The 26891-nt window shown below is 46.4% G+C and overlaps 1 protein-coding gene across 1 annotated transcript in view; it reads left to right on the top strand.

The window, feature by feature from the left end:
- Positions 1-26891, top strand: part of LOC146870210 (ATP synthase peripheral stalk subunit b, mitochondrial-like) — a 64064-nt gene that overhangs the window by 25361 nt on the left and 11812 nt on the right. Inside the window, exon 4 of the mRNA XM_085630529.1 lies at positions 1891-2054. Within this exon, the coding sequence (XP_085486655.1) occupies positions 1899-2054 (156 nt within the window). The 5' untranslated portion in view covers positions 1891-1898. The remainder of the gene's footprint in view (positions 1-1890; positions 2055-26891) is intronic.

The following is a 26891-nucleotide window of genomic DNA, read 5'->3' as shown; positions in this document are numbered from 1 at the left end:
GGTGCAATGAGGACTTGTGCCTTACCATTCTGCACCATGGACAGGAATATTGCACTTGACCAGCTCAACTACAGCTTTTGCATGTAGAAAGGAGTTAAAATTTGCACAGTATGGAAACCAGCCCAGAGGCCCCTCTCTACACCTGGTGTACTTTATAATTACAGAACATGTGCTACAACACAGAAATTGTAATGCTTTATATTTGATAATGTTATACTGCTCATTTGTGTAGTTTTTCTCTACAAAATAAATACTACATACCTTGGCTACAATGCACCCTTCCTAAATGAGCACGCATTGCTGAGTATTGGTTTTAGATGAAAACAAATGACCTTTGTGCTTATAAAGAGAAATAGGTTAGTTGTATTTCTCCTGTACCTTTCACTGGACTCCTAAACTACTTCCAAACTAACAAAGTGAAACCATTGCACATTTCTACTTGGCGAAAGTCAAACGTTCTTCTCAGTAGCATAGACTCTGAGACGGTTTTTTCGTGGGCTGAGCAAGGAATCCCTGGACACTGCTGTCTAATCAAAGAACTTATAGGCTGGAATTCATTCTCTCTCCCTTTTTTTTTGTTTTTTGTCCTCACTTACCATATTTTGATGAATGCTGACTTATGTCTTTATCTTTTGCTGAGAACAGTTTCTCACTTTTTTCTAAGCTGTCTAGACTGTCTTCTTTAAGTAATTATGTTGGCTGTTTTCAGCAAATGTTCATCCTGTGGTTGGAAAACATCCAGAAGGGATGGTCGCAATCAGGGGCAGTTCCTCCTCTAAGGCAGAGGAGCTTCGCCCCACTGCCTTGAAGAAGGAAAAAAAGGAAAAAATAAAATGACGATAACAGTTATTGTCTTTTTATCTTGTTGCAGCAGCTTTACGTTACAGGGCGGGGCTGCAGAGCAGGGGAGGAGCGGTATATCCCTTAAGTGTGCAATGACTGTTTGGTTGGCCCTCTCGGGCCGTCCAAAACAGTTATGCACACTGTCCCTGTTCTCCATGCAGGCTCCATTACAGCCTGCGTGGAGAACGTGCCCACCCCTCCAGTCCCTAGCTGAGGGCCGTGTCATGGCTCTCAGACCCTTGGTCAGAGGAGACTGGCTGTGCTTCCGTCCAAGACGGAGGAGAGCAGGAGCTGAGTCGTGAGACCCGGCGGCAAGGTAAGTGTGTATTTTTTCCTCAAGTACAGGTCACTCCTTAAAATCCTTTTGAGGTTGCTAGGGAAATGTTTACCTGGTATCTTGTACCAGGGCACCTGTTGATGCATTGATTCAAGTACTTTGCAATTGTTCTCAATAACTCAATTTTACTAGCCTGTAGTAAAACATTTGTAATGAAAACCATCGTGTTTTTAGTGAAGTAAAGTTTCACATGTTCCTTTTTAGGTTTGTGGCTGTTTGGGTGCATTAATACAGAACAGAACTACAAATCACTCTCTCAACTTGAAGGATTTATTTCTTAGAAAGACGGAGTTATTATCTAAAAGTATCTAGTTAACAATTTAATGAAACTGAGTTACAGTAGAAGGGAGAACAGACTTGAACCCTTCATTATTCCACACTGATTTAAGTTGGAGATAAAATATTAGCTTTTGGAAGTTTCTTCTTTTGTGGTGCTGCTCATCGGTAACCAAATGTGCAACACATTTTTAAAATGATGTTTCTTAATAAATTAATGGAATGTTTTACAATTTGCATGTTTCTTCCAGTTGAAGATGTAAAATCAATATTTATGATTGAATTGATTCCTGTGTTTTTTTTATTGTGTTGGTGTGCAGCCAGATAGCTGTTTTTGTTGTCAATGATAAGTTGGACCTTTTATTAAAAAAAAAAAAAAAAAAAAAAAAAAAATTTAGGTTCATTTAAACATGTTTACATTCTTATGTCAATAGGTTCCTATATGCTGGGCACTGGGCTTTTGCTATACCTGCTTTTTAAAGAGATCTATATAATTAACCATGAAACCATTGCTGCTGCATCAATCAGTATTGCCATCATTTATGGAATTAAGAAATTTGGACCCAGCGTAGCAACTTTTGCTGATAAATTGAACGAGGTAAGATCAGTGTGCCTGAAAATTAATCCATATCACTTGCGCAGACCTTGCAGAGTTTTTCTGCTTAAGCTAACATGACTGCAATCCAGGCTGTACACGTGTGCTGCTCTAATATTTTTCATAACCCATATTTTACAATTTTAGGTAAAGCCAGCAAGTCTGGTTTTCGCAAGCTGGTGCAACGGTGTTTTTTAATTTTTTTTATAATTGAAAGCCACAAAAATAAGAAGACAAACTACTTGTTGCAGTCTTAAACGCAAATCTTAAAAGTAAACTTAATACAGCAATGAAACCCTTTTTAGCTATAATGCGTGTCATGACTAAAGTTTTTGCAGCATAAAATATCTTCTAGATTCACAAGCTTTACACAATTCTGCATTATAAGGGTTGGATCCGGAAGTATTTCTGTTGTAAGACGTTTCTTAGTGAGTGAGCATCAACACAGGCTTGTTAAGGTAACGAGTGTTACCTTAACCCCACAGTGCCTATGTGCGTGCCCAGCAGCTTAAGTTGGCAAGGAGGTCTCATCGAGAAAGATCCTGATCATTTTGTCAAAGAGTTGTGCATACCTCGTGAAAAAACTTGAAAGCGCGCAAGAGAAGTAATTGAGACTGCCACTAGAGAGTTTTTGTGGGGGGGGGTTCCTCAATGCCATTTTAGAGTAACGCTTTGAATATTTTTTGCTTGAACTGCCTCAGGACTTTTGCCCTTAAGGAGCAGCATACAGAATGTGCGTTCTGCTTTCCAAGAGAGTAAAGGGGAGGGTCGTTTTCTGTACTGTTTTTTTTTAAGGCGCATTGGGCCACTACAATCATGGCTTGGCTGTCAAAGCTAGAGAAGCAAAAACTGGGGTGCTCCATAGATGGGTTTCTCTGACATCGAGGATGGCTGAGGAAGCAGAGACAGACCTCGAGGATATTTCACATGGTTGGGGAACATCATGACAAGACTCTATACCGCCACATGCTGGAAAGGCCTTCTAGGTGTCGCAGGCAAGACCTCCAGGCCAACACCTAAGACACCACAGCACTAGTCGTTGAGTGAAACTGTAGAGTCACAGAAGATCAAGCCCTTAATGCAGGAAAATCTTGTAATCAGGCGTGCTCAGGATAATTCCCTTCCTAATGGGTGAGGGGGAAAAAGCACCAACAAGAATCTGTCGAAGGGAGTAGTCTAGACTTCTGAGGAAGAAAGTGCAAAGGGGAAGGAGCGAAAGCCACTAAGGAAAGACCCGGTGCAACAGTAAAACCTCCAACATTGGTGAAGCAGCTAACTGCTTCGGAGTGGAAATGGAGGTAGAGAAAGAAGGAAACGTTTAGCCCAGTGTACAGAAGAAAGCAATTCCTTCCCATGTTACCGAATATTCTCCCAACAGGGTATGAAAGTGTTCTTAAAACCAGGAACTTCGAAAGCAGTGACCTTTTTTTAATAGAAATAAATGTAGATCATGCACTCGGAACCCTAAATATATCCAGGGACTTGTTGAGGTAGACTTATAGATAGTAACCAATGTGACGAAGAGTGTCATGTCACCAGCATCTACAGGGAGTTTGCTAGACAGGGAAAGGAAGTTGAAGGCAGGAGAATGTAAAGACCAGCTGCCACACAGTGGTGTGTAGCATTATTTTATGACCTGCTAAAAAGACATGCACGCCAGTACTGGGAGGATGCATATCCCAGAGGAACACCAGAAGAGTACTAAAAGTCCGGTTGAAGAAGGCAAAAACATTATTAACTCCTACTTTAAATCTGCCTTAGACCCTGCTGACTACAGCGTGCAGGCTGCTCGCAACGGGCACATTTCTGAGGAGGCGCGCGTGGTGTGCATCTCTGGATTCATGCCAGAGATCCAGTCAACTATCATTGGCATGCCCCTCACAGGAAACAACTTTTTGGCCCATGGATGAATCGGGCTATGGAGGCAATAAAGTAACATGAGACCGCAGTGGGAGCCGTATAAGTGTTTATTTCAAAAGGGGAATCCCTCCATCTGTACTGTGGAAAAAGGTTCACAACATGCTGGTACAAAGACAGAGAAAAGTGGCAGCAATCAAAGACCCGTTTTGGGGCGGTAACTCCTGAGGATCTGTCTCTAGTTAATCACAGTGACTCGCACACAGTGCCTATTGGGCACAAAACACCGGTGGGCGAGTTGGGTTGGGATAAAGGACTTCTTAAACAACTAGAAGTCCATTACCACAGATAAGTGCGTTCTAAACATTATAAGACACGGCTATTGCAGAGACTTTGAACAAAAAACCTCCAAAGCCCCCAATGTACCAGGGGTACATAAAGGAACAATTAGAAATCTTACAAGCAGAAGTACAAGAACTGCTGCAGAAAGATACTAGATGGTTCTGCACTAGAAAAGAAACCCAGGTGTGTACTCTTGTTTTCTTTATAGACCCTAAGCAAGACTTAACTGTATGGCCTATTCTGTACCTAAGAAGATTTGTAACAGATTTATAAAAATACAGTGGTTCAAACTGATAACCTTATAAGATGTTTTGCAGCATAAATAATTTTCTTGATTGACGTGCTGTGCATTATTTCCACCACCTAGTATTTAAGTCCAGAATCGTTCTAGTTTTTCTTTTTTTTGTGGGTGTCGGCGAACACCATTTAGTGGTATGTCCATCCTCTGTGACGTCAGACGGTGCCCCTGAAGTTCCTGTGCGTAGTCGCATCTTCAGATTCTTTGGTCGGTTGTTAGGTCTGGTAGCACGACGGAGCAGTTCTGAAGACCTTTTGAGAAAATCAAAAAAGTAAGGAAATTGACAAAATCGGCGAAGGCTGCGAGAAGAGCAACAAACACAGAAGGGGATTCGATGGGAGACCATGCTGCTCTTCACCACGTGGTTGAAGAATGAAGAAGGGATAGGCAGGTAAGGGTCATGGAAAACACCCTTTTCAAGTTGGGGCCCAACTGCCACCAGAAGTTTGCACAGAGACCTCCACGGAAGTCTGCAACCTTTGTCTCAGGAAAATTGCGCGCTACTCACCCGTGAGGGTCTCAAGGTGCTTGGGGGGGGGGGGGGGGGGGGTCGTGGGACTGGACTGCGGCCCTGCTCACTATTTGTACAGAATACTCATGGTACGTCGACAAAGGCTAGAGCATTAAACAATGGCCAGCACTCAGAAGAGGGAGTTATCGCTCAAGGACCTCTGCTTATAAAGTGACGAGGATGAGAACATCAAGGAGGTAGACACAGCTTGTGGAGCGGAGTCTGACATCGAGATCTACGCTGCCGACTCAATCGTCGGAAAAGGAGGTGAAAGACACAGAAAAGAAATCCATGGTTAATAAACAGCCGAAAGGTGCAGATGCTAAGCTCTCAGGCAATAGATCTCAAAAGGCAACTTCGGCTTCAAAGCACTTGTCGACCGAAGATCAGCCAAAACCAAAAGAGGCACACGGATCCCAATCAATGAATACAGAGGGGGGCAAGACACCATCAAAACCCTCGAAGCTACCATCCGCTCGGGAGGGAGCGTGAGACCGAATTAAGGCCTCGGATGCGGTAGACCTGTTGCCAAAAAAGAGACATACCCTCCACGCTGAACAAAAAGCGCTCGATGTCGGGCAGAAGAGCAGGCTCGAGGCTGAAATGGCTGTCCTTCTGCAGAGGAAGAAGGAAGAAGGAATTTGAAGATTCCTTGAAGGAATTTCATATTCCTGCAAAACTTTCGACCACTGAAGCAGAAGACGAACAGTCAGGCATGGAGGCCCAGGCAACCCTGAACCTCATGAAGAGGAGCAAGAAGAGTTCTACGAACTCGGGGACATGACAGAGTTCAACGGTCAGAACCAGTTTGAGGTGACATGGCAGTATCTCGACGCCGAGTCTCCGTAGGAGGGGGTAGACCACACTCTTCTAGACCATCTCCTGCAGATGACCTATTGCTGTACTGTGGAAATCTGGAATAATTTCCGTTAGCATAAGCTGAAGCCATCTTGGTTGTGGCATCCATTTTGTTGGCTTTGTAATTCTCCCATCCTCCGCTGATTGTCTTTTTTCCCTGCCTGTGCTGTCTATTTTAGTTGACTTCCTGACAGCTAAAAGCAATATGCATGCCAAGAGTTTGTAGCTGCCAGAACACCTGGTCTCAGACTCAACTGTCAATCTCTTACTGCTGCCATAAGCACTCCTGCTCCCCCCTCCCATTTTGCTGACTAAGTGATCTCCCATCTGCTCATGTATGTCGGTAACTATTCCTGTGTAGGCCTGTACCTTCTATTTGTATCCACAGGCGTACCAGTGCAAAAAAAGCTGTATACAAGTCCTGTGTTCTGTGACTTCAATGTACTACCTCAGGCAGCACTTGAGTGCTGTGTGGACGTAGTCCCACTCATGAGTGATTAATAAACTTGTTATTTGAATTCCAGCTTCAGTGCCATTCTCCATTTTATTGGTCTAAGGACCCGTGGACAGAGAAGGGTGACCCCTGCAGCGGTGTGCTCATTAAAAGGAACTTCTGATGGATACATCTTCCTGCGGATTCCTCACCTTGTGAATATCCCCTGCGCCAGCATTCCACGGAATTCTTCCTAGCTCTCCACGCCGACGGCTCGCTACTCCGTATGACGTCACCTGAGCCATAAGAGAGCCACGTCGGCGTGATGAAGTCAGTTCCCTTTTTTCTGCGCCGTTGACGCGCAACAGTTTTCTAGCACTCTCCTTGGTTGAAGAGCTACTTTGTTGTTAACTTGTGAGTTACTGTTTAAAAAAACAAAAAACAAAAAAACAACTCAGGTCTTCTCCGTAGAAGTCTGGTTTTAAGCCGTGTAAGGAATGTGGGGGTCACATGTCCATCACTGACCCCCATGAAGATTGCTTATGGTGTCTGTCGTCGGATCATGACGTGGAGGACAGTTCCTGTTGCAGGGAAATGAATCTAAAGGCACTTATGGCCAAGGCAAAGAAGGAAGGTAGAGGTCGCAAGCGAGGTAAGTCGAAGCCTGAGTTGTCGACTTCTCACTCTTCGAGGTCGTGAAAGCATAAGTCTCGGCGACGATCGAAGGGTAGGGCTTCTAAGTCGCCTTCACCTTGACGTCGCGGTAAGGACTTTGTTTCACCTTCACCGTCTCCTCGTGTCACTCCGGAGAAGTCTCCTACGCCTAAGGTTATTCCGGCGCAGTCTCCGGCGCTGAGGAATTCACCAGCTTCCGACGCCGGGCCGGATCAGGATGCTGAACTCTTTCCTGTGCCTGAAGGTGAACCAGTGGATCTTACGGCTCCGGCGTCGGTTACTCCCCGGCTGGATACAGGATCGACTCCATACACGCAATTCCCGACTCCAGGGGCGGATCCGTCGCATTTTTTAAATGCCATGTATGGAGTATTTCATAGAGCAGCCTTCCCATCCGAAGCACCTTCAGGTCCCGTGGGTCCGCTGGCATTCAATTTGGGCGTGCCACAACACTATGCTCAGGCACCATTTATGCCCTTCATCCGTCATGGCAGTTTCCGGCACCGTCTGGAGAGCCTTCCTCCCGGCCTCGTGTGGATCGTGTGCCTTTGTCGTAACCTCCCTCTGCGCCAGCTGTGCCGCGTGTGGTGCCGCCGACTCCACGAACGGCGCCGCCGGCGCAGTGTCCACGGATTCGTTCACGGAGAAAGGCTGAGGCTTTTAGAAGAGCAGTATCGTACAGAGGAAGTGGAGGAAGGTGAATTAGATGAATCAATGGATGAGTTTTAAGGAATTCAGGAGGCAAGCGGATTGGACACCACACCTGAGTGGGAACTTTATTCTTCGAGGTCTTCTCCGCATCAAGAGCTGGCTCCTTACCATTTGGTAATAAAGAAGGCTGCGGAGCTTTTCGATTTGCAGTTGTCTTCTGCTGAAAATAAGCCTAACTTATTGACGGAGGTTCCACATTCACCTTCCTCAATTGTTGAGCCTCTGTTGCCTTTTAATGAGGCCATCCTGGATCCTATCTTGGACGTTTGGCGCAAGCCACTTCCTTCGCCTGATGTTTCAAGGGCTGTGGCTAGAAGATATAGAGTAGCTCCAGGGGATCCGAGCTTCCTTTCTTCACATCCATCTCCAGAGAATTTGGTAGTGCAAGCAGCCTGCTCCAAACAATCTTCAGGAGCATTTCCACAAGCTCCAGCTGACAGAGACTCAAAAAAAATGGAACAGTCAGCTAAAAAGGTGTTCTCCTCGGCTAGTATGGCACTGAAGTAAACTAATGCCACTTGTTTGTTGGGCTGCTACATTAACACTTTAATGGACTTTGTAAAGCAATTAGCCCCCAAATTGCCTGATGAAGAGAAGGGTTGCTTTATGGAAGTTCTTTCAGACGCTCAGGCTGCAGCTTGGCAGGTAATCCAGTCAGGCTTGGATACGGCTGATTCTGTTGCCAGAGCTATGGGTACTTCGCTCTTCTGGATTTTCACCTGGTGTTCAGGCCACTCTTGTTGACTTGCCCTTTGATGGCACAAAACTTTTTGGAGAAAAAGCAGATTCTGCCTTAAAGAGGTTTAAGGATAGCAGGGTGACTGCGAAATCCTTGGGATTGCAGACCCAGTCGAAGGGTTTTGTCTTCAGAAAGTATAGGGGTTTTGGAAGGTCTTCCTTTCGCACCTTCCGTCAACCTCAGCAGCAGCAGCAGCAAAATCCACTCTATAAGTCCTATAGAGGAAGACAAAAGGGACGATGTGGTTCTGGCCGCAATCTCTCCTCCTCAGCCTCCTCTGCTCCCAATGATGCTACAGGGAAGCAGCCCTAGATCCCCCCCCCCCCCATCCTGGATCATGTGGGCCCTGTTGGGGGTCAGGTGTCTCACTTTATGCAAGGTATGAAATTGGTCACAACGGACCTTTTTGGGTTTTAAACCTTGTGGAGAATGGGTACGCACTTCCCTTTCGGGAATTTCCTCCCACTTAGGTTTTTGCTCAGAGGACCATCAGCTTCTTCTGCAGAAGGAGGTTCTTGCATTGCTACAAAAAGGTACAATAGAGGTGGTTCCAGAGCAGGAAAGGGGTCAGGGATGCTACTCCCGGTATTTCCCGATTCCCAAAAAGGACGGCAGATTGCGTTCAATCCTGGACCTCAGTCTTGAACTTTTACCTGAAGCAGGAGAAATTCAAGATGCTAACCCTTGCTCAGGTTCTTCAGGCGTTGCATCAAGAAGACTGCATGGTGTCGATCGACTTGCAGGATGCATATTTCCACATCCCAATCCTGAAGTCGCCCAGGAAGTGTATCCATTTTACGGTTGGGTCGCAACACTACCAGTTTGCGGTCCTCCCGTTTGGTCTTACTACTGCGGCCAGTTGGTGGCAGGATCAGCCATCCTCTCCACCAATGACAAAACATCACATCGGACAGGTAGGTTTTTCAGATAGTCTGAAAGGGCTACTCCCTCCTCTTCGAGACTGCCTCTCCTTCCATGCCTCCAACTTACGACCGTCTGACGAAGGACCACCTCAACTTGCTTCAGAAGGAAGTCCAGACTCTTTTGGACAAGGGAGCCATACACACAGTTCCAGTGCCAGAAGTAGGTTGTGGTTGCTATTCCCGCTACTTTCTGATCCCGAAAAAGGACAATGGCCTTCGCCCTATTCTAGATCTGCGAGTCCTCCAGAAGTAAAAGTTCAAAAGGGTCACTCTGGCTCGGGTTATGGTTGCCCTGGAGACTGGATAGTATCATTGGACTTGCACGACGTTTACGTTCACATTCCCATCCGACCTGCCCATCAGCATTACCTGCAGTTCACGGTAGGCCACCAGCACTTTCAGTTCAGTGCTCCCCTTAGGTGTAACCAGCGCCCCTCAGGTGTGCACCAAGGTAATGGCGGTGGTCACAGGTCATCTGCTAGTCTTCCTCTATCTAGACGACTGGCTGTTTAAGGCACGCTTGCCCCAGACTGTCCTCCCACCTAAAGACTATGGCAAACCTCCTCATTTGCGGGGATTCACTATCAACGTGCAGAAGTCCCACCTGACTCCCTGTCAGACTCTCCCTTTCATCGGAGCTGTCCTGAACGCAGTGCAGTTTTGGGCTTATCCTCCTGATAAGCCCTTATCCTCCTGAGCGGCGAGTCCAGGATGTTCAGGCTCTGATACCAATGTTTCGGCCTCTATCCTAGATTTCTACAAACTGAGGCTGCCAGGCCTCATGGCCTCCTGCATCCTGCCAGTAACGCATGCCAGATGGCATATGCGGGCTCTGCAGTGGGACCTGAAGTTCCAGTGGGCACATCATTAGGAGAATCTCTCCGACTTTGTCCGGAGAGAACTGCACAGGGTGTTCAGTGGTGGCTGACCAACCACGATTGGGTCAGAGGCAGAACCCTCTGCCTTCCCCAACTAGATCACAAAGTAGTGATAGATTAGTCACTCCTGGGATCGGGGGACCATCTAGATAGGTGAAGATCAGAGGACTCTGGTCTCCGGCGTAATCTGAAACTCCATCTGGTGCTCCGAGCGATTCGCTTGCCATTGAATGCTTTTCTCCCTTCGATCAAGGGAAAGCTGGTCCAGGTGTTCACGGACATATGTTCCTACCGGCCCCATTCATCATGCCTCAGTGGGACCTTAATTTGGCTCTCACCTTCCTTATGTGTGCTCTGTTCAAACCTCTGCACAACTGACCCTTCCGGCTGCTTACCATCAAATAGCCTTTTTGGTGGCAATAACGTCTGCCCGAAGGTTGAGGGAATTGCAGGCTCTGTCATCCCGGCCTCCTTACCTAACCATCTTCATGATAAGTTTGTGCTTAACACTAAGGCCTCTTTCTTACTGAAAGTAGTAACCTCATTCCATGTGGGGCAATCCTTCACCTTCCCCAGTTTCTATACTTCTCCGCACCCCTTTAAAAAGGAGGAGCGTCTACACCTTCTGGACTCAAAAAGAGCGTTGTAGTTCTAACTTGACTGCTCTAAAGGGTTCCGGGAGGACGACCAACTTTTCTTGGGACAAGTTGGATCAAAGAAAGGTTGTGCAGTGCAGAAGAGGACTATCTCGCGATGGATCATTCTCTATCAACATTTGCTTTGCTCTGGCCAAGAAACTGCCTCCTGAAGGCTTAAGAGTTCATTCCACTAGCGCTAAGGCTGCAACCACTGTGTTGCAACGTAGTGTTCCAGTGTTTGACATTGATCAGTCAGCAGCGTGGGCATCTCTGCACACATTTACTAAGCACCTCTCCCTTGATATTCAAGCCCGCAGGGATGACTTTTTTGGCCACCCTGTCCTGCAGGACTTCTGGGTATAAACGTGTCCGCAACCCCTCTTCTGGGGATGAAATTGCTTGTATTTCTAGCATATGGTAAGGAATCTGCAGCTAGATGTCTCTTTCAGATGGAAAATTTACCTTCGGTAACACCTTATCTGGTAGAGACAAGGTCTGACAGCAGATGCCTTACCGACTCACCCATCCTCCCCACACTGCAGACAGTTTTTTAGGGTAAGGGCTGATCCCTTTCAAGGCCCTAGTTCTAAGCACACCGCTGTCGGTGCACTTCATAGCTACGCACTCCTGTCATTAAAAGTCGTGAAAAGAAACGGATGTCAGTACACCAAGGTGGCGCCTAAATATTGTGACGCACACGTCATTTTCATCGCGGATGATGCCGACTAAGTCACACAGAGCCGACCCATGTCTCATATCAGCCGGCAAGCAAAAGACTTCCGGATCCAGCTTGACACCTTGGAAATTCGAAGGAATCTGCGGCTAGATCAGGTCACTACCAGAAAGACGTTACCGAAGGTAAGTAACTTGTCCTTCAGTCCGCCTTCTACCAATGGAACTCTGGTGTAGCTACAGTAGTACATTTGGTAATTAACTGACACGCTGCTACTGCTAATGAAATACAAGTTTCACTCCGAATGCCAGACTTTTTTCTTACATGGACGATGAAGATATTGAGACTGTATAGAAAATGTCCTCCTTTTTAACTTTCTGGAGCACAAACGATAATTTTTATGTCTCAATCAAACCATTCACTTTGTTCACTTAGTGTAGTCTCCTGTAATTGAAATGCATTTAATTATATAGCTCCAATTCCAGCAACATGATAAGGTGTTTACCACAAATATAGAATGTTAGAATTTTTCTAGTTCATTAGAACACGGGGAGCTGGGGGAAATCTGCAGTGAACCTCTGTGGAGTCAAATAAATGACCTGCTGCCACTGAAAGTACATGTTTAGTAGCTCGTCTTTTGAGTATTAGAAGCTGCTTAATGGTTTCTGGAATAACTGGAGCCAGTTTCGGGAAAGTCACTCTTTGCCCCTTCAAGGAACTTTGTGCCATTTTAGGACTCTACTGTCAAACGTATTTTATTTCATTTATAGTACCATAGTGCACATGCACCCATAACCATTAAAGCTCTTTACAAGTATCATTACCAAAGAAGGAGCTGCTAGAGAATGGCAACAGATTCACAGCAAATAGTGGGCAATGGATGAATGCAGAAGAGATTGAGGATGGATAAAGTAGAAAAGAGAACTAACATGCAGTCTCGTATGCCTTGGGAGAGAGGCTCTGTCAAAGTAAAATTCAAAATAGATGTTTATCTTGGTGTTTTTTTGAATATCTCATTCATTGTGGATTTCTAGTGGGTCAGGTTTTAGTGCAGAATTTAATCCATTTAGAATCCGCTTATTTTGTGTTCCACCTTTTCTCCATCTTCTGATATTCCTACCACCATTATTATGAATGAATTTAAGATTCCATGATGGAGAAAGGAATCCTACCTGTAACACCTCTTCTAAAAGGGTACCTTTTGTTAGCTTCATGGCAAACCAACCATTTCCCCTAAAGGAAGCCAAGAGACTGTAAATGTAATTAAGACTGTTCTTCCCACGCCAAGAAATGAACCTGTGCCCAGTGAGGCGACAATTAATTTTAGGTTGTTGGTGCCTTAAAGGCATAATACCTACTTGGTTTCCTAATATCTCACGGCCTTTGTTTGCTATATTTTTGTTACTTTATTTAGGTAGGTAGCTAAGACCTTGTCATGAACATGAGATATGTTTAGCAAGAGCCCTTGGGCTTGCCATTTGATTCAGTGCTTTGTCATATCCTTCACAGACTGGATAAGCCCTGAACGGTATTTCAGTTTCACAGTCCTGCTACTGGGTTCAGCAAGCCACCTTGCTTCCAGTGCATGCATTGATCGAGAGGCCCCCATTCATGCTTTATTTTACTATTGTTTCTTTTTAGGTCTCGCCTGGCGTAGGCTGCGCACATGCGCAGTCTCGCTGGCGAGATTTAATGAGATGTGGTATTTTCTGTAAGGGACATTAAGCCCCGCCCCTCTTTTCCATTGGCTGGTGTCACCGTTTATGCTTAACGGTGGCCAGCCATTGGAAAAGAGGTGTAGGCGACGTCTTTGCTTGGCTTTCTGAGCCGTCCCATTTGGACGGCCTCGCCTGCTTTGCGTTCGTCGCAAAAGGTTTCTTATCTTTATGGGGCCAAACACATGGCCCAATCAAGACAAGCAACCTTTTGGCAGGCGAGGCCGTCCAAGTGGGACGGCAGAAAAAGCCGAGCAACTACGTCATGGCGAGCGCTTGTTAGCCCTGCTTTCAGTGCCCACAATAAGGCGCGATTGCTTGTCTTTACTGTTATGTGTCTCAAGCATTTGTTGGATAGTTAGACAGAAACCTTATCCGGTTGAAAGAAAAGAAAAAAAGTGCATTGTGGCATTTACAATTGGATTTTTCCACTGTTTTATTTGTGCTCAGCGTGTAGTTACATTGTGTAACTCTTGGACACCGCCAGATGAGAAAAGTTTTTATTGGCATACAAACGAAAGGGTGGAGCCCAGGAGGCGGATATTATTTGTACACGATAAAGGCCTCTCCCCTCACCGAGCCCAGCCCTTGGGAGGTGGGCTGGGGTGGCATCGGAGACATCCGCCTGCTGCTGCACCGCCAGTCACCAGACTGACAGAAAACCTAATTTAGCTAAAAAAGTTAAAGATTTGCAGTGGGATGGGCGGCGGAGGGCGGGTCTGCCATCCTCCTCGGGAGGGGCTTGCCCTGCGTGCGAGGGAGCAGAGCACATTCCCAGTTTCCTGAGGAGCGACTGCACAGAGGCTTCTCGGCTCCAGCGCGGGCTCTGGGAGTTTGTGGCGGTCCCTTAAGCAGGGGGTGTGTGCATGGTGCTGAGGCGGGGAGGCTGCGGTTCGAGTCTGACTAGAGGGGAGTTCACACGCGGCGCTGCTCCTCGCACTGACCGGCAAGTGCTTATATACCCTCTGCAAAAGGTATGCATGCCCCTCCCCCACACACACTCGCACACCACTACCACTCTACTCTTTTACTAAAGAGGCAAAGAATGTATTTTTTCACTTTTTCCTTCGTTATTTTGCTATAAAAAATATATTTAACCCAGTGCAACCCGAGAGGGGCATATAACGTGCACTGAAGCCCAAATCTTGGCACAAAGAGAATGACTGACATTAATGCCTGAATAAAGAAATTAGGGAGGCCAAAGAGGAGAGTGGAGGTTTTCTTTCTTTCTGTGACAGTCCTTAATGGTTTAATATGAACTGTACGATACTTTGGGATGTTGTAGTTTTGTTACTTGTGAATCACTATGTCAAACCACCAAGCTAATGTGTATTTTTGTGTAAAGCGGCCTCAATATAGCTCAACGCGCCCGAGGCAACTGCAGTCTATATTGCATGTTATTGGCACGTAACATTACTGTAAGCCTGTTAATATAGTCCAGAGCCGAGAACGTGTGCGTTTTATGATTTCTAGGAATCGATGCAGAGAGGTGGGGAAGCTTGGGTGTCCTGTGACCTCAGTCCTTGTGGGGGGGGGGGGGGGGGGGTGTTGCAGTTTCTCTCAGACCCTGGGCGCGGTGAGCCAAGCGATGCCCTGTGAAAGTGGGCATATACCCCCATCCTGGTGTGGTGTCACGTATAGTTGGCTAAGTGAGAGGGCAACGTCGGGTGCAAGGCACACCTGGCGGGCACGTTCTGAGCGTAGGACTAGTGGGCCTTGGATGAGTGAACATCTGGAAGGCCCTGATGATAGGACAACAGGCCATTAATCCTGGGCCCTTCTGTTTTTATTTTTTTTTATTTTTTTTTTAACTAAACTCTTCGGGCAGGTGGGAACGCAAGAGGGAAGTTTTGTGTGTGAATCAGAGTGGGCGGTTCTAGGGAAAGGGTGCACTGCGTGAGTTCTTTAAGCGGTTCACCTCTGGGGCCTTCTAAAGCAGAGCACCTCTGGGCAGATTCCGAGCACAGAGACCACGTCCTGGACACAACAGTGCACCTCTCATACAGGAAACAAATGTACATGCACTCATGGCGAGTTATATGTTGCACAGGTGGGCTACTTGTGAAAGTAGGGTCACACCTGGACAAGTCCTGATCGCTAGTTGCATTGTGTTTTCTGAACATTGCATATGTGGAATTTGATATCTGGATAGATCCTGGCTGTAGGGTGAATTGTGAAAGCGCAGTACATACATTTGTGTGATTTCTTATCTAGATCAGCTGTGAACGCAGGGGCATCGGCCTGGCTTCTAGAAGCAGGACACGCGTGGGTGAGCCCTGAACACGGGATGCATCCTGCTTTTCAGTGCATTGCTCGTTCGGATAACTTTGTTAGTAGTAAATATTTATTTACGTTGTTTATTGGTACTCCTAAAGGCCAGCCTGCTGAGAGAGAACCAGAGCAGACCTGCGACTGGCACACCCCCACAACATGCCCGAAGCAGAGCTGCTGCGCCCCTGCCTGACTCCTGTTTCTGATTATTTCCTGTGTCTACTTAACCACATGCCCGAAGGAGAGCTGCTGCTCCCCTTGCCTGACTCCTGTTTCTTATTATGTCCTGTGTCTGTCTATACAGGGCCAGGACGCAGCTGCAGCATACGGGTCTCTTCTCTTGATATTGTACATAATGGGTTCTGTGAATAGTTTTTAAGGGCCCAGCACTGTCGGCTCAGTACATGACTCGGTGACGAGTGACCAGCCATGCATGACTCGCTGACCAGCCATGTTAACAAACGCACTCACTGCTGCCAGCCGCAGCGTAGCTTCGGGTCCAGGCAGCAAGATATCCCCCTGCCCTCCAGCAGCAACAGGCCCCCAGGTATCCGAGGCTTAGAGGAGCTGGGTCTCTAGCTTACATTGGACCAGAAACAGGCCTTACAGGTACAGAGTCCTCTAGCCTGTAGAGGTACACTGACTATGCACACAGTGCTATGGAGAACGTTAATGCGTGAGGCGTCTGACGGGCTGCTCTTTCCCAGCAGCTCACACAGTAGGAGGTTTTGCTAAGCTTGTCCCGAGGGAGGGAGGGTGGTGTTGTTCGCTGCAGGGTATGAGGTGACGTGCATCACCAGGCACGTATACGCAGGACAGAATCGTTCCTTGAAAAAGGCGGATCGGCATATCCGTGAGAAAGTGCCCTGCCGCACATGATAAACCACAAATAATAAGCACAAGAGTGAGGGAGCGTGACCTGCTTCGCGGAGGTTAACAACGCACTAGTGAGACAACGCCTCTGCGTCAGAGGAAAGCAGCACAAACATGCCCGCAGAGGATAACCAGCATTGGCATAGCCAATAGGTCTCGCCTTTGGGACCCAAAAGTGTTTAGTCATGCAACACTTGATGATGTTGCACCAAGGATATTGTGCTGGATAACTAAACACTTATAAGGTCCTAAAGGCAAGACCTATTGGCTATGCCAATGCTTGTTTTTCCCCCGTGTGTGTTACCTTCAAGCTGGGGATTGCTGTCGGCGAAACAAACCACAGCCAAACCAGCTTTTTAGGTCGAGCCTAGGCAGCGCATTAGCTGCTCTGCGAGCCATGCTGTATTGGAGTATGTACTTGAAGCCGCGCCCAATCTCCGCTCATATTTGTCAGTGGTATGTGTCATTGTCCTTCGTAAGTGCAGGCTTCTGATTCGTAATTAAGCGTTTTAGTCCCTCCTTAGTACCGCCTTGTCTTCATTTGTAACCTCCCATGAGGACTGGCACTTTTACTACGGTTGTTGCACGGTAGGTCTTATTTAGTCTGTGAGCACTATTTTTGTCAATGAGTTTCTGCTGTTTCAGGCACGACATGCATTCCTCCAACGGTGTCCCCTTTTTAAAAAAATTTCTTTAAGCAACCACGTCTTTCTTTACTTTTGCACAGCGCAGCACTCCTGCACGTGTTATGCTACTTCGGTGGGGGCTGCCCTGCTTTATACTATTTAATCATTTGATTTATGCCACTGTGCTCCCGAAATGGACGCTGCGCTTTATTTTTCAAACGTGCTCCCTCCCCACTTCGCAGCTGGCCGCAGCGCTTTAATTGCAGTGGATCGAATCCACAATAGCCATATGTGTGTGTGTGTGGTAACCGCTGCGCTTTGTTTCATGGCGACCGCGCGCCTTTCTTTATATGCAGCTCGCTGTATTTACCTTTAAAGGTTTTTGTTTTTTAATTATAAAGCGTCCCATGCCGCACTTTCACTTTAATGGCTATTACTTTTTAATTATGTTCTGTCCACCCCATCTAGCCCCCCGCTGCAGGAATGCCGTGCGCAGCTGGCGACGTGTTAATTAAATATGTGGACACTATTGTTCCCCTCCCCCATCTTTGCCCTTAGTGTGCCTTTTTTTTTTTTCCACGCGGTGTCCACTTTATAGTGTTTGCGGGTTTTTTTGGTTAGTTTTTAGGTGTCGCCTGGCGTAGGCTGCACGCATGCGCAGTCTCGCTGGCGAGATTTAATGATATGGGGATTTTTTTTAGTAAAGAGCATTAAGCCCCGCCGCTCTTTTCCATTGACTAGCGTCACCGTTTATGCTAAACAGTGGCCAGCCATTGGAAAAGAGATTTTTCGGACGTCCCATTTGGACGGCCTCGCCTGCTCTGCGTTCGTCGCAAAAGATTTCTTCTCTTTATGGGGCCAAACACATGGCCCCATAAAGATGATAAACCTTTTAGCAGGCGAGGCCGTCCAAGTGGGACAGCAGAAAAAGGCGAAGAAAACGTCATGGCGAGCGCTTATTTATTAGACCTCTGTGGGGCAGTCCTTCTTCACTGTTTAGTGCTGGTCTGCCTGTCTCGGTTTCCAGCTGGTGTCGCCGCTGTTTCCGCTTCCTGCATCAGTTGTTGCTCAGCAGAAATGGCGTCTGAAGCGGAGGTAGATGTACCCAATGTGGACACTGCCCTGCAACAGTGTTCGGCGCGTGAGGTTGCCACGGTATGTGAGGGGGAGGGGTGTGTGGAGCTGTCATAGAGAGGTGCAGCTGTCAACATGTTGTTCTGAATCTAGGGAGGGTGCCGGCAAACTAGCATAGACAGATAAAGTTGGAGTACTAGTTTGTGGGCACCAGCATTCCCATCACCTCACAGTCCGCGATGTAACCAGTTCCTTCCACTGACTCAGCTGCCCGGCAGTGACATTTCTTCCAACCGTCCTGTCCTGATCCCCCACGGTGTGAACCGCGGTATATTGGATCCAAAGACTCTCTCCGTATATAATGCGATATGTCTTCTGTCAGACACATTCGCCAGTTAGCTACATTCCCTGGGAGGTTGCTGTAGTTGCTGGCATGAGTCTGGAACACACACTGCCTGCTGTCCCTCTCATGATGGGCTTATGTCAGCAGTTACCCGGGACTGCTTTGGCAGATGCACTTTACCACCTTTTAAGCACAAGTGGGTTTTGAAGGTATGACAATCACCCAATTGACACCTGTTAAATGATCCGTTTTCAACGTGATATTAGGTTTGAAATGCGCCAATAGTTAACGGTGGAGTATGTGCTACTGCGGCCGTAAGAATTGTTTCAACCACCGATGACGAGAACCAAGAGCGGAGCTCTGCTGCTATTTCCGTAATTGCCTGCGAATCTCCGTTTTAGAATGTCTTGTTTCCAAATCCTATGTGATCAACAGAAAGAGAGCTTTCAGAAGTATTACAGTGAAAGTGTCTTATGCTCTGCCCACATGTTGGTTACCTTGAGTAGAGCATTTGATCAAGCAGATGTGTGCTTCAACTGAAAAAGAGTTCTTGTATTGCACTTTTTGGCTCGTGGGAAAGCTTATCCTTGTCATGGTAGCAAACCAATTATCAAAGTTATATACCTGATCTGCTTATTAGGAAAAGGTAGTATAAACGCAGCAGGCCTGACTTATTTATTGTGAAAACACTTGTTAAAGTCAGTAGGCATTTGAGGGTGTTTCGCTATTACTTTCTCCTAAAGCTTGCCTAAGGGTATTTTATTACATGAAATCTTGCGGATTACCGCAATAGGCAAGGATTTTGCTGTTGGTTACCTCCTTTTGACAAGCCATGGGAATAGATGATTTGCACTTTGATAATTGTTGTTGTGCCATCTTAGAAGAGATAGTTTTTAGCTTTGCCAACTGTAATTTTTTTTAAATAAATTTTTTATTCAATTACTGTATGCATGATGGTTCCACCATATGCAAATTTAAGTAGGACTTTGTTGGTAATGGTGTCAAGTCAGTGGGTCTTGGTGGGTCTTATTAGTTCACTGGCAAAACTTAAGTCACATTCGGGAAGTTTGTGTTTACTATGAAAAGTTATGAACATGCCAGTAAGCCTGACTTACTTATTGTGAAAAGCTTTTGTTAAAGGTAATAGGCTTTTAAGGCTGGATTGGTAATTACATTGTGCGAAAGCCAAAAAGTAGGCAATTGGTTACATTGAATCTCCAGAATACATATGTATGCAGGGATTTTGGTTCTGATTACACCTTTTGACAAACCCTTGTCGTAGAAGATCGCCATTGTAATAATTCCTTCTAGAATCTCTTCAAAGTCCTGATGGGATTGGTTGTCTGCCAGGATATTGTAATAAAAAAAAAATGATACATACATACATATGTATGTGTGTCTTTTTATTTTGATATTTAGATCATGTTACAGCTCTCCAGACAGTGCTAATGTGCCGCTTACTTGCAGCACATTTCCTCGGTGCGCCAAATTGTGCACAGCCACTTCCCCTAAACCAGACAAATGTCATGGAAAAGTATTATCCATATTGTAGCATTGTTTTGCCATTCAAAGATGGGTGATACATTTATTTCTAAACATGGTGGCCATAAAGAAACTTTAAGACAATGATGCAGTATGTGCTTGAGAGTAAATATTCAGAATTTCAACGCATGCTTGAATAAATATTCAATGTCATCGCATGCTTGAATTAGACCGCATGTTTGAGAGTAGATATTACGCGGAACACGAAGAGAGGTCTGTGGCCCCGACACGTCCCTTGAGGAAACTTGGAGACCTCTTATTAATAGCGAAAAAATCTGTCGAGTGCTCGAGGTGTGCTCACCCGGCGGCTCTTGGAGCACTTAGCAGAGCTACCAGAGAGCGAAGAAGTGCTTCTCCTGACTGTTTACCGTGAAACCTCGGGCCGGGGTAACACTTCTGAGGCTGTCGAGCGCCTCTTGGCAGCACTGGAGGAGCTCTTGAGCGAAGCACTAAAATCTGTCAAAGACACCACACAGGAAAAGCAAGAAGCCTTCTTCTTGCTGGGTCACGCTCTTTTATACAAACCCCTATTCGCAGGGCAGATGAAAAACAAGGATCACTTTACAGAAAAGCTGACCCTGCTGGACATGGCCGGGCAGGGAGACTCGGGTGATACAGTCCCGCGCCTTTTGACACAAGTTACAGAGGCCTTGACAGCTGCAAAGCAGTCTCTCCAGAGTCCAGACATCAAGGCTGTCACGTCCAAGGCCTCCCGGCGCATCCTGACAGAAGCCCTGCAGCTGGCGAGCGCCGCGCACAGCTCCGCCTGGACTCTGTACGGTGCAAGTCTGGGGCACGGGGCGCTCTACGAGGCCCGCCGCCTCTTTGCAACCCTCACAGGGCACTTGAGCAAAGCGGCCTCCGTGGTGAGATCTCACCGTGAAAGCAATGAAGAGCGGGGAACGGGGCCCGTGGGAAAGAATGAGACGACTCGGGCCGCCGAGCGCCCCTGGAGGCAGCTTGAAGCCCTCTTGATTGCAATGAAATCTGCCCTCAAGACTTGGGATGGGGCTTTCCAGGGGCTCGTGGACCACCATGGAGAGACCCAGAGTTCAAGCCCTGTGTCCGAAGGGCAAGGAGGGGGCACCCCGAGTCAGGCAGGAGACGGCGGGGGGGGGGGGGGCAGGCAGGAGACGCGGGGGGCGGGCAGGAGACACCGGGGGGGGGGGGGCGGGCAGGAGACGCCAAGGGGGAGAGTGACAAGTCTGAGGCCTTCCGCCTCCTTTTGATGCCACTTGTAGAGCTCGAGAGCAGAGCACAAGACATTGTCCTGACATTTCAACATCGAACTGGGGATCAGGGACCTCTTCAGAGCCCTCGCAGAGCACCTGAAGGAAGAGGTGTCCTCACTGTATTCTTACAGTGTAACCAAGGGATGGGCGACAAGTCTGTGACCAGCCAGCTGCCTCTCCTAGCAGGATCCAGTGGAGAAAAGCAAAAGGATCCAGAGCCAACCTCCTGCGGTAAGTGCCCCGACCCCCATATGATCTACCCCCACCTGTACTGTGCGTCCAGGAGGGGCTGTGGTGAGCGCCTACTGGGGAGGGGGTTTACTGAGCTGTTGGCACACGGGGCGGGTGCATTGACACTGGGCATTTGGTGGGTGGGCACAGAAGTGCCTGGTAGTTACAGGAAGCTCTGCACATATACTCACACCAGCGAGTGTACTCACCGAGTGAGTGCAGAGCGGGCCCCACCTAATGGAGGAGGGCTTTACACTTTCACATGTAGCCCAAGTCACATTAATTTAGAAATGCATCAATGACTTGTTACAATTAGAATGAAAATATTTGAACTATAGTAATTTGATGTATGTCAAGCGATAACAGTAAAAAACAAGCATTTGCAATGCAATAGGTCTCGCAGTTACACAAGTTAAAGCTATTAGCATTGTAAATGACAATGCTCTTTATTTATGTTTTTAAAACTAAAACAAATCTAAAAGGAAGGCATTGTTATATGCAATGTCAATAGCTCAAACTTGCATAAATGCAAGACCTTTTGCATTGCAAATGCTTGTTTCTATGTTGGGGCAGCCCTCGCCACCTGCGCCTCTGCAGCACACATGGTGCTACCTCAACTCCGGTTGCAGCCAGTGCTCCTGCGGCTAGCTATCTGCCTAACACCCGCCTTTGCCACTTTCAGGCTCCCAGCCCGGCAAATGGATTCTGCAAACACGCCTTCTATTTGACATTAAATCATCTGTTCAAAAGGTTACAGTCAGAGTTTCTCCCAGGCTGGCTGCGTTAAATAAGCTGGCTGTTCTCCCAGTCATAAATCTGACCATGGTTATTTTTCGCCACCTTGCAAATCTCGGTTTGCCGTAATGAGAGTTGGTACATGCTTGCAATTTGGGGAACTTCTATGTTTTATCCTCTAAAGTGAGCACAGAGATAAGCAGGTTAGTCATTGCATGCTCTCGATGACACCTTGCACAATTCTGTCCTGAGTTTGTTTTAACGTGATCGTTTACATTGCAGCCTTCCAAACAATGTTGTTTTTATTTAAACTACTTACTAAAATACTGATATATCGTTTTACTGGTATGTTAAGCATTGATCAGATAAGATCGTATCAATTAGCACTTAGTGAGAATTCTCGATTAAGGAATATGTAATTGCATTTTTTTAAACCGGCACTATAAATAACTATCTCCTGTGAATCTTTATAGATCGGATGCGATAAACGAAAATTAAGAATGCTGACCCGTAAGTAGGCCACATCAAGATTTTAGTGCCTGTAAGCACCAAAATTGAAGTCCAAGTATGTATAGGGAATTTTTCATCAGTTACATTTTTGCAGGCGTGACCTGCCTTAATTTGTCAGGAGAAAAATCGAGCATTGAACTTTACCGACAAACGTATAATTTGGACATATGTGCAAACAGTGGTTTGGTCTCTGGCCTGTCCCTTCAATCAAGAAAATTCCCCTGCTACCCTGTTCTTTTTTTGAGGCACTAAGTTGGCAGGGTATGCCCAAATGTGGGTCCCTTGCTCACTTTGCCATTGGATTCAAGCTAGCCTGGCTGATGAAGGGTGTTACCCAGAAACCAGTCCTAGGATGCTTGTTTCTGGTTCAGTGAAGACAGGGTTGACAGTTCGGGCTGGACTGTTCCCATGAGGCACAGGGTCAAGACTGATTTGCATATTGCTGGGTCTGAACTGAGGTTGCGAAGTGAGCTATAATGATGGATTCAACCTAGATCTGTGACTGGGGTGAGTGTCTGAAAAGTTTCAGCGCTCCTTCCATTATCTCCTTGTGTTTGCTTTTTTTGAGGCACGGCAGGAGTACAACTTCTAAACACCTCAGACACTCACAGTAGTGGGAATACTCAGTGCATCCCACATTTGAATTGTATTTATCCTTGAATTTGACAGTCCTCAACAATTTAACAGCATTTGAGAAGAGTGATTGCATTTCTGCACTTTCATAAGTGCAGCAGGTGTAGTGCAAATGAGCTATCTATCACCTGTGTATAAAGAGTTTCAGGAATTCAGAAAAAAACCCTCAAGTGGTAACTTCAGAATAAATCTGTACAGTTGGGTGATAAACTAAATAAACTATATCAAAGAGCCTTTGACTCTGAGCTTTGCATAAAAAGGAAAATTGATAAAAAGCGCGTCTTGCATTCCATAGCCACGGTCCATAGACTGTATGATTCTTATGCCCTTTTGTGATGGGGACCTTGAGGTCTGCTTGGGTTTGAGCAGAGAGCAGAAAATTATGTACTGTTGCATTTTGTAAAATGGTCCGGAAAATGCAAATAAGAAACGGGGGTATCAAAGAGTGGACTGCAAAAAGAAGAGCGAAAACCAGAAGAGCAACTGGCTCCATCTAGGCTCCCAGGTTTTGGACCAACATCCCCAACATCAGAACTGTTCCAATCCTGCTACAGCACAGAGGATCTGAAAATCTACCCCTTCAGTAAATCTAGGCTTTGCTACCCTCGGACATTGTTTGACTGTAAACAATCCAGAATCTTGACTCCCACTCTTACTCAAAACTCGATTGCACTGTAGCTAGCTTTGTGCTTTATGTATACCTTTGCATACATGCATACACATGCAAAACTGGAGAAAAATAAAGATAAATTTCTAACTGAAAGGTATTTATCTTAATTTTATGCACTTGCATGAAGCAAGTGGCATGGGCCATTGGTCTCTCAATTCAGATATGGCTTTAACACCCCTCTCCCCTATATTTTAAGCTTTATTACCTTATCAACTTAACCAATCTTTCGATTTTGACATTTTGCACACAGCTGGTCCTCGATTGGAGACGCACTGTTTTGCTTTCCTGCATCCCGGTGGAACCACTACTGGCCACCAGCTGCATAAATTATGTTGCATGGTTAAATGCTTATAAGGCCCCAAAGGTGAGACTGATTGCATTGCAAATGCGTTTTTTTTAGGTCTCTGCTGTAGACCGTGAACACGCTGTCTTGAAGAGAAATGCTGTATCTACTTTGTGGGCTTCCGCCTGCCCATAAGCTTTTCATTTGCTGGCTCTGTCATCGCTCCATTCTTCGTTCTCCCTATTTGTCCATGGCATGCATGCGTCATGCCTCTTCCAGATTTAGCCCTTCACAAGAGCAGCAACCAACTACTCCTAAACATTTTTAGCGGCCATTTTAGGGCATTGTTTCTGCACTTTTTTTATTTCTTTAAGTGCGCTTTTCACTAGCAACCGTTACGACTGAGCTTGGGACCGCCCGGCTCACTAGGGTTGCACCATATTGTGCAGAAAAGTTATAATCTTGTTACGGTTACCCTTATTGTAGCTTGCTACAAGGTTATCTGGAACAAAGTTTGGCCACAAGTAGTCCGTAAAGCGCTTTTGGTTCAAGTTTTCGTGCTCCGTCCTGTCATTTTTTCGGACTGGTGAATGTCTGGAGGGAAGGCTAGACAACCCTCTTGGATTCACCCTTTCTAGCCTCAGAAGAAGCGGGGGGTTCAATGACCCACTAGAGGGGTGCATTCCTAATCATTCTGTGCCCACCCCATACACTCCACTGTTCAGCAAACTGATACGTGTGGGTTTGTACTGCTTTAATTTACGTACTCGTGTAGGTGTGACACTGGTGGCACATGCAACAATCAGAATTTGCACATGTCTTCAATGGTGCGTTTCAAAGCCCTGAAAGCACGAATGCGAATTGTGTGAAATGTGACTCGAAACATGGAGGTGCCAATTACATTACAAATACAAGCAAAATGGCTCTACCAATTGAACGCTCACCTCTTAATATATGCCGTGAGGTACAGATCGCAAGTTCAAATCCCGACTGAGCGACCCAGCCTCCTGTACTGTTGTTTAATAGTAACAAAAACTGCCATTTTAAACCGATTACAGCACCTGGAGGCACAAGAGGTGTGGCGCCGCGGCCAGGGCGACTGACAACGGAATCTGGGGATCTCGGTTCGATCCCCAGCGCCGGAGGCAGCTTAGCCCAGCACCATGTGACTCAGGGCAATAGCTTGCTTAATCTTCCCGACGGCCCCTAGCGCTTAGAGACCCTTACGGGTGATTGTTTGCTCTTTACAAATGTGGATTATTATTATTGTATAGTAAAGCGCGAGGAACTATATAATTGGTTAATATTTTAGATGCACACCTAACATCAAGAGTCGTGTTCCTTTTTCAACATTTTGCTCTTTATACTATGGAATGATGACGACCACGCAAACACTAGAATCGTTCTTTATTATCCCAACTAAAATCCAACTCCTTTTAAATCGAATACCAAACAGTTGTCCAAGACATTGCCAGCCTTTGCCTTTACTTGTCTAGGTCTCGGAGCCATTTAACACCATAGGATGGTGCTTCATGTGTGAAGTAAAGTTTCCCATTACGCCATAAATCAGGCTGACACGAAGTCATTATAGAAACAAGCATTTGCAATGCAATAGGTCTCGGATTTGCGATAGTTGGAGCTAATGGGGTTTTAGATAACAATGTCTTTTTTTTTTTTTTTTTGGTTTGGAGTGGAGTAATGTGGGTTGAATTGGAATTGTGTGCGGTGGAATTGTGTAGTGCATTTGTGTAGTGGAATTATCTGGCATGGTGAATAGATGAGGTTAGAGCTGCACAGAATAGATAGAAAGGAAGATGGAGAGGGATAGGTAGTTTGTGCATAAAGTGGTGAGTGAACTCCAGACGGAGCAGAAAGTGCGTGAGAAAGAAGGGGACAGCAGACCAGACGCATAAGGGGGGTGCACCTGTGTATGCAGAAGACACCCCAAGAAGAGGAGGAGAGCGTGGGTTTGAGAGATGGAAATCTTGAAAAGGTATAGGAAATAAACTGTGCTTGAAGACCTGAAGAGAACCAATATGAGAGAGGTGGGAAGAATGCGCCAGAGAGCGGGTGGGACAATTGGGAGGAGCCCAGGGGGAGGCAAGAGGTTGCCATTGCACACCATTAGAGAGAAGGCAGTCTAGTGGGAAGACTGGGAGTGTGAGGGAGGGATGAGAGGGTGCAGTGGAAGGGGCAGTGGAATTGCGAGATGAGGGGGTACAGGGAGTGTGAGAGACCGATGAAAAGGGCAGTGGGTGTGTGGGGGAGAGATGATAGGGTTAGTGGAAGCGTGAAGTGGAAATGGGTTGTATTGAAATTGTTTGTTGTGAATTGTGGTGTGGAGTTGTGTAGTGGAGGTGTTTGTCATGGTTTTGTGGAATTATATGGATAGTAATTAAATGGTATTAACTGTAGTGGAATTATGTCGAGTGAGATTGTGTGTTATGGAGTTAATTATGTGGAATGGCATCTGGTGTTTAATTGTGTTGCGTGACACCAAATAGCACCACAGTTGACGTACTATGACATTAGTGAGCCTCAAATCACCACGGTTATAATATGGAGA

The sequence above is a fragment of the Triturus cristatus genome, chromosome 1_1 (assembly GCF_964204655.1).
Source record: "Triturus cristatus chromosome 1_1, aTriCri1.1, whole genome shotgun sequence".
NCBI lineage: Eukaryota > Metazoa > Chordata > Amphibia > Caudata > Salamandridae > Triturus > Triturus cristatus.
Note: the sequence above shows the minus strand (reverse complement) of the source record. Positions and strands in the feature narration are given on the sequence as shown.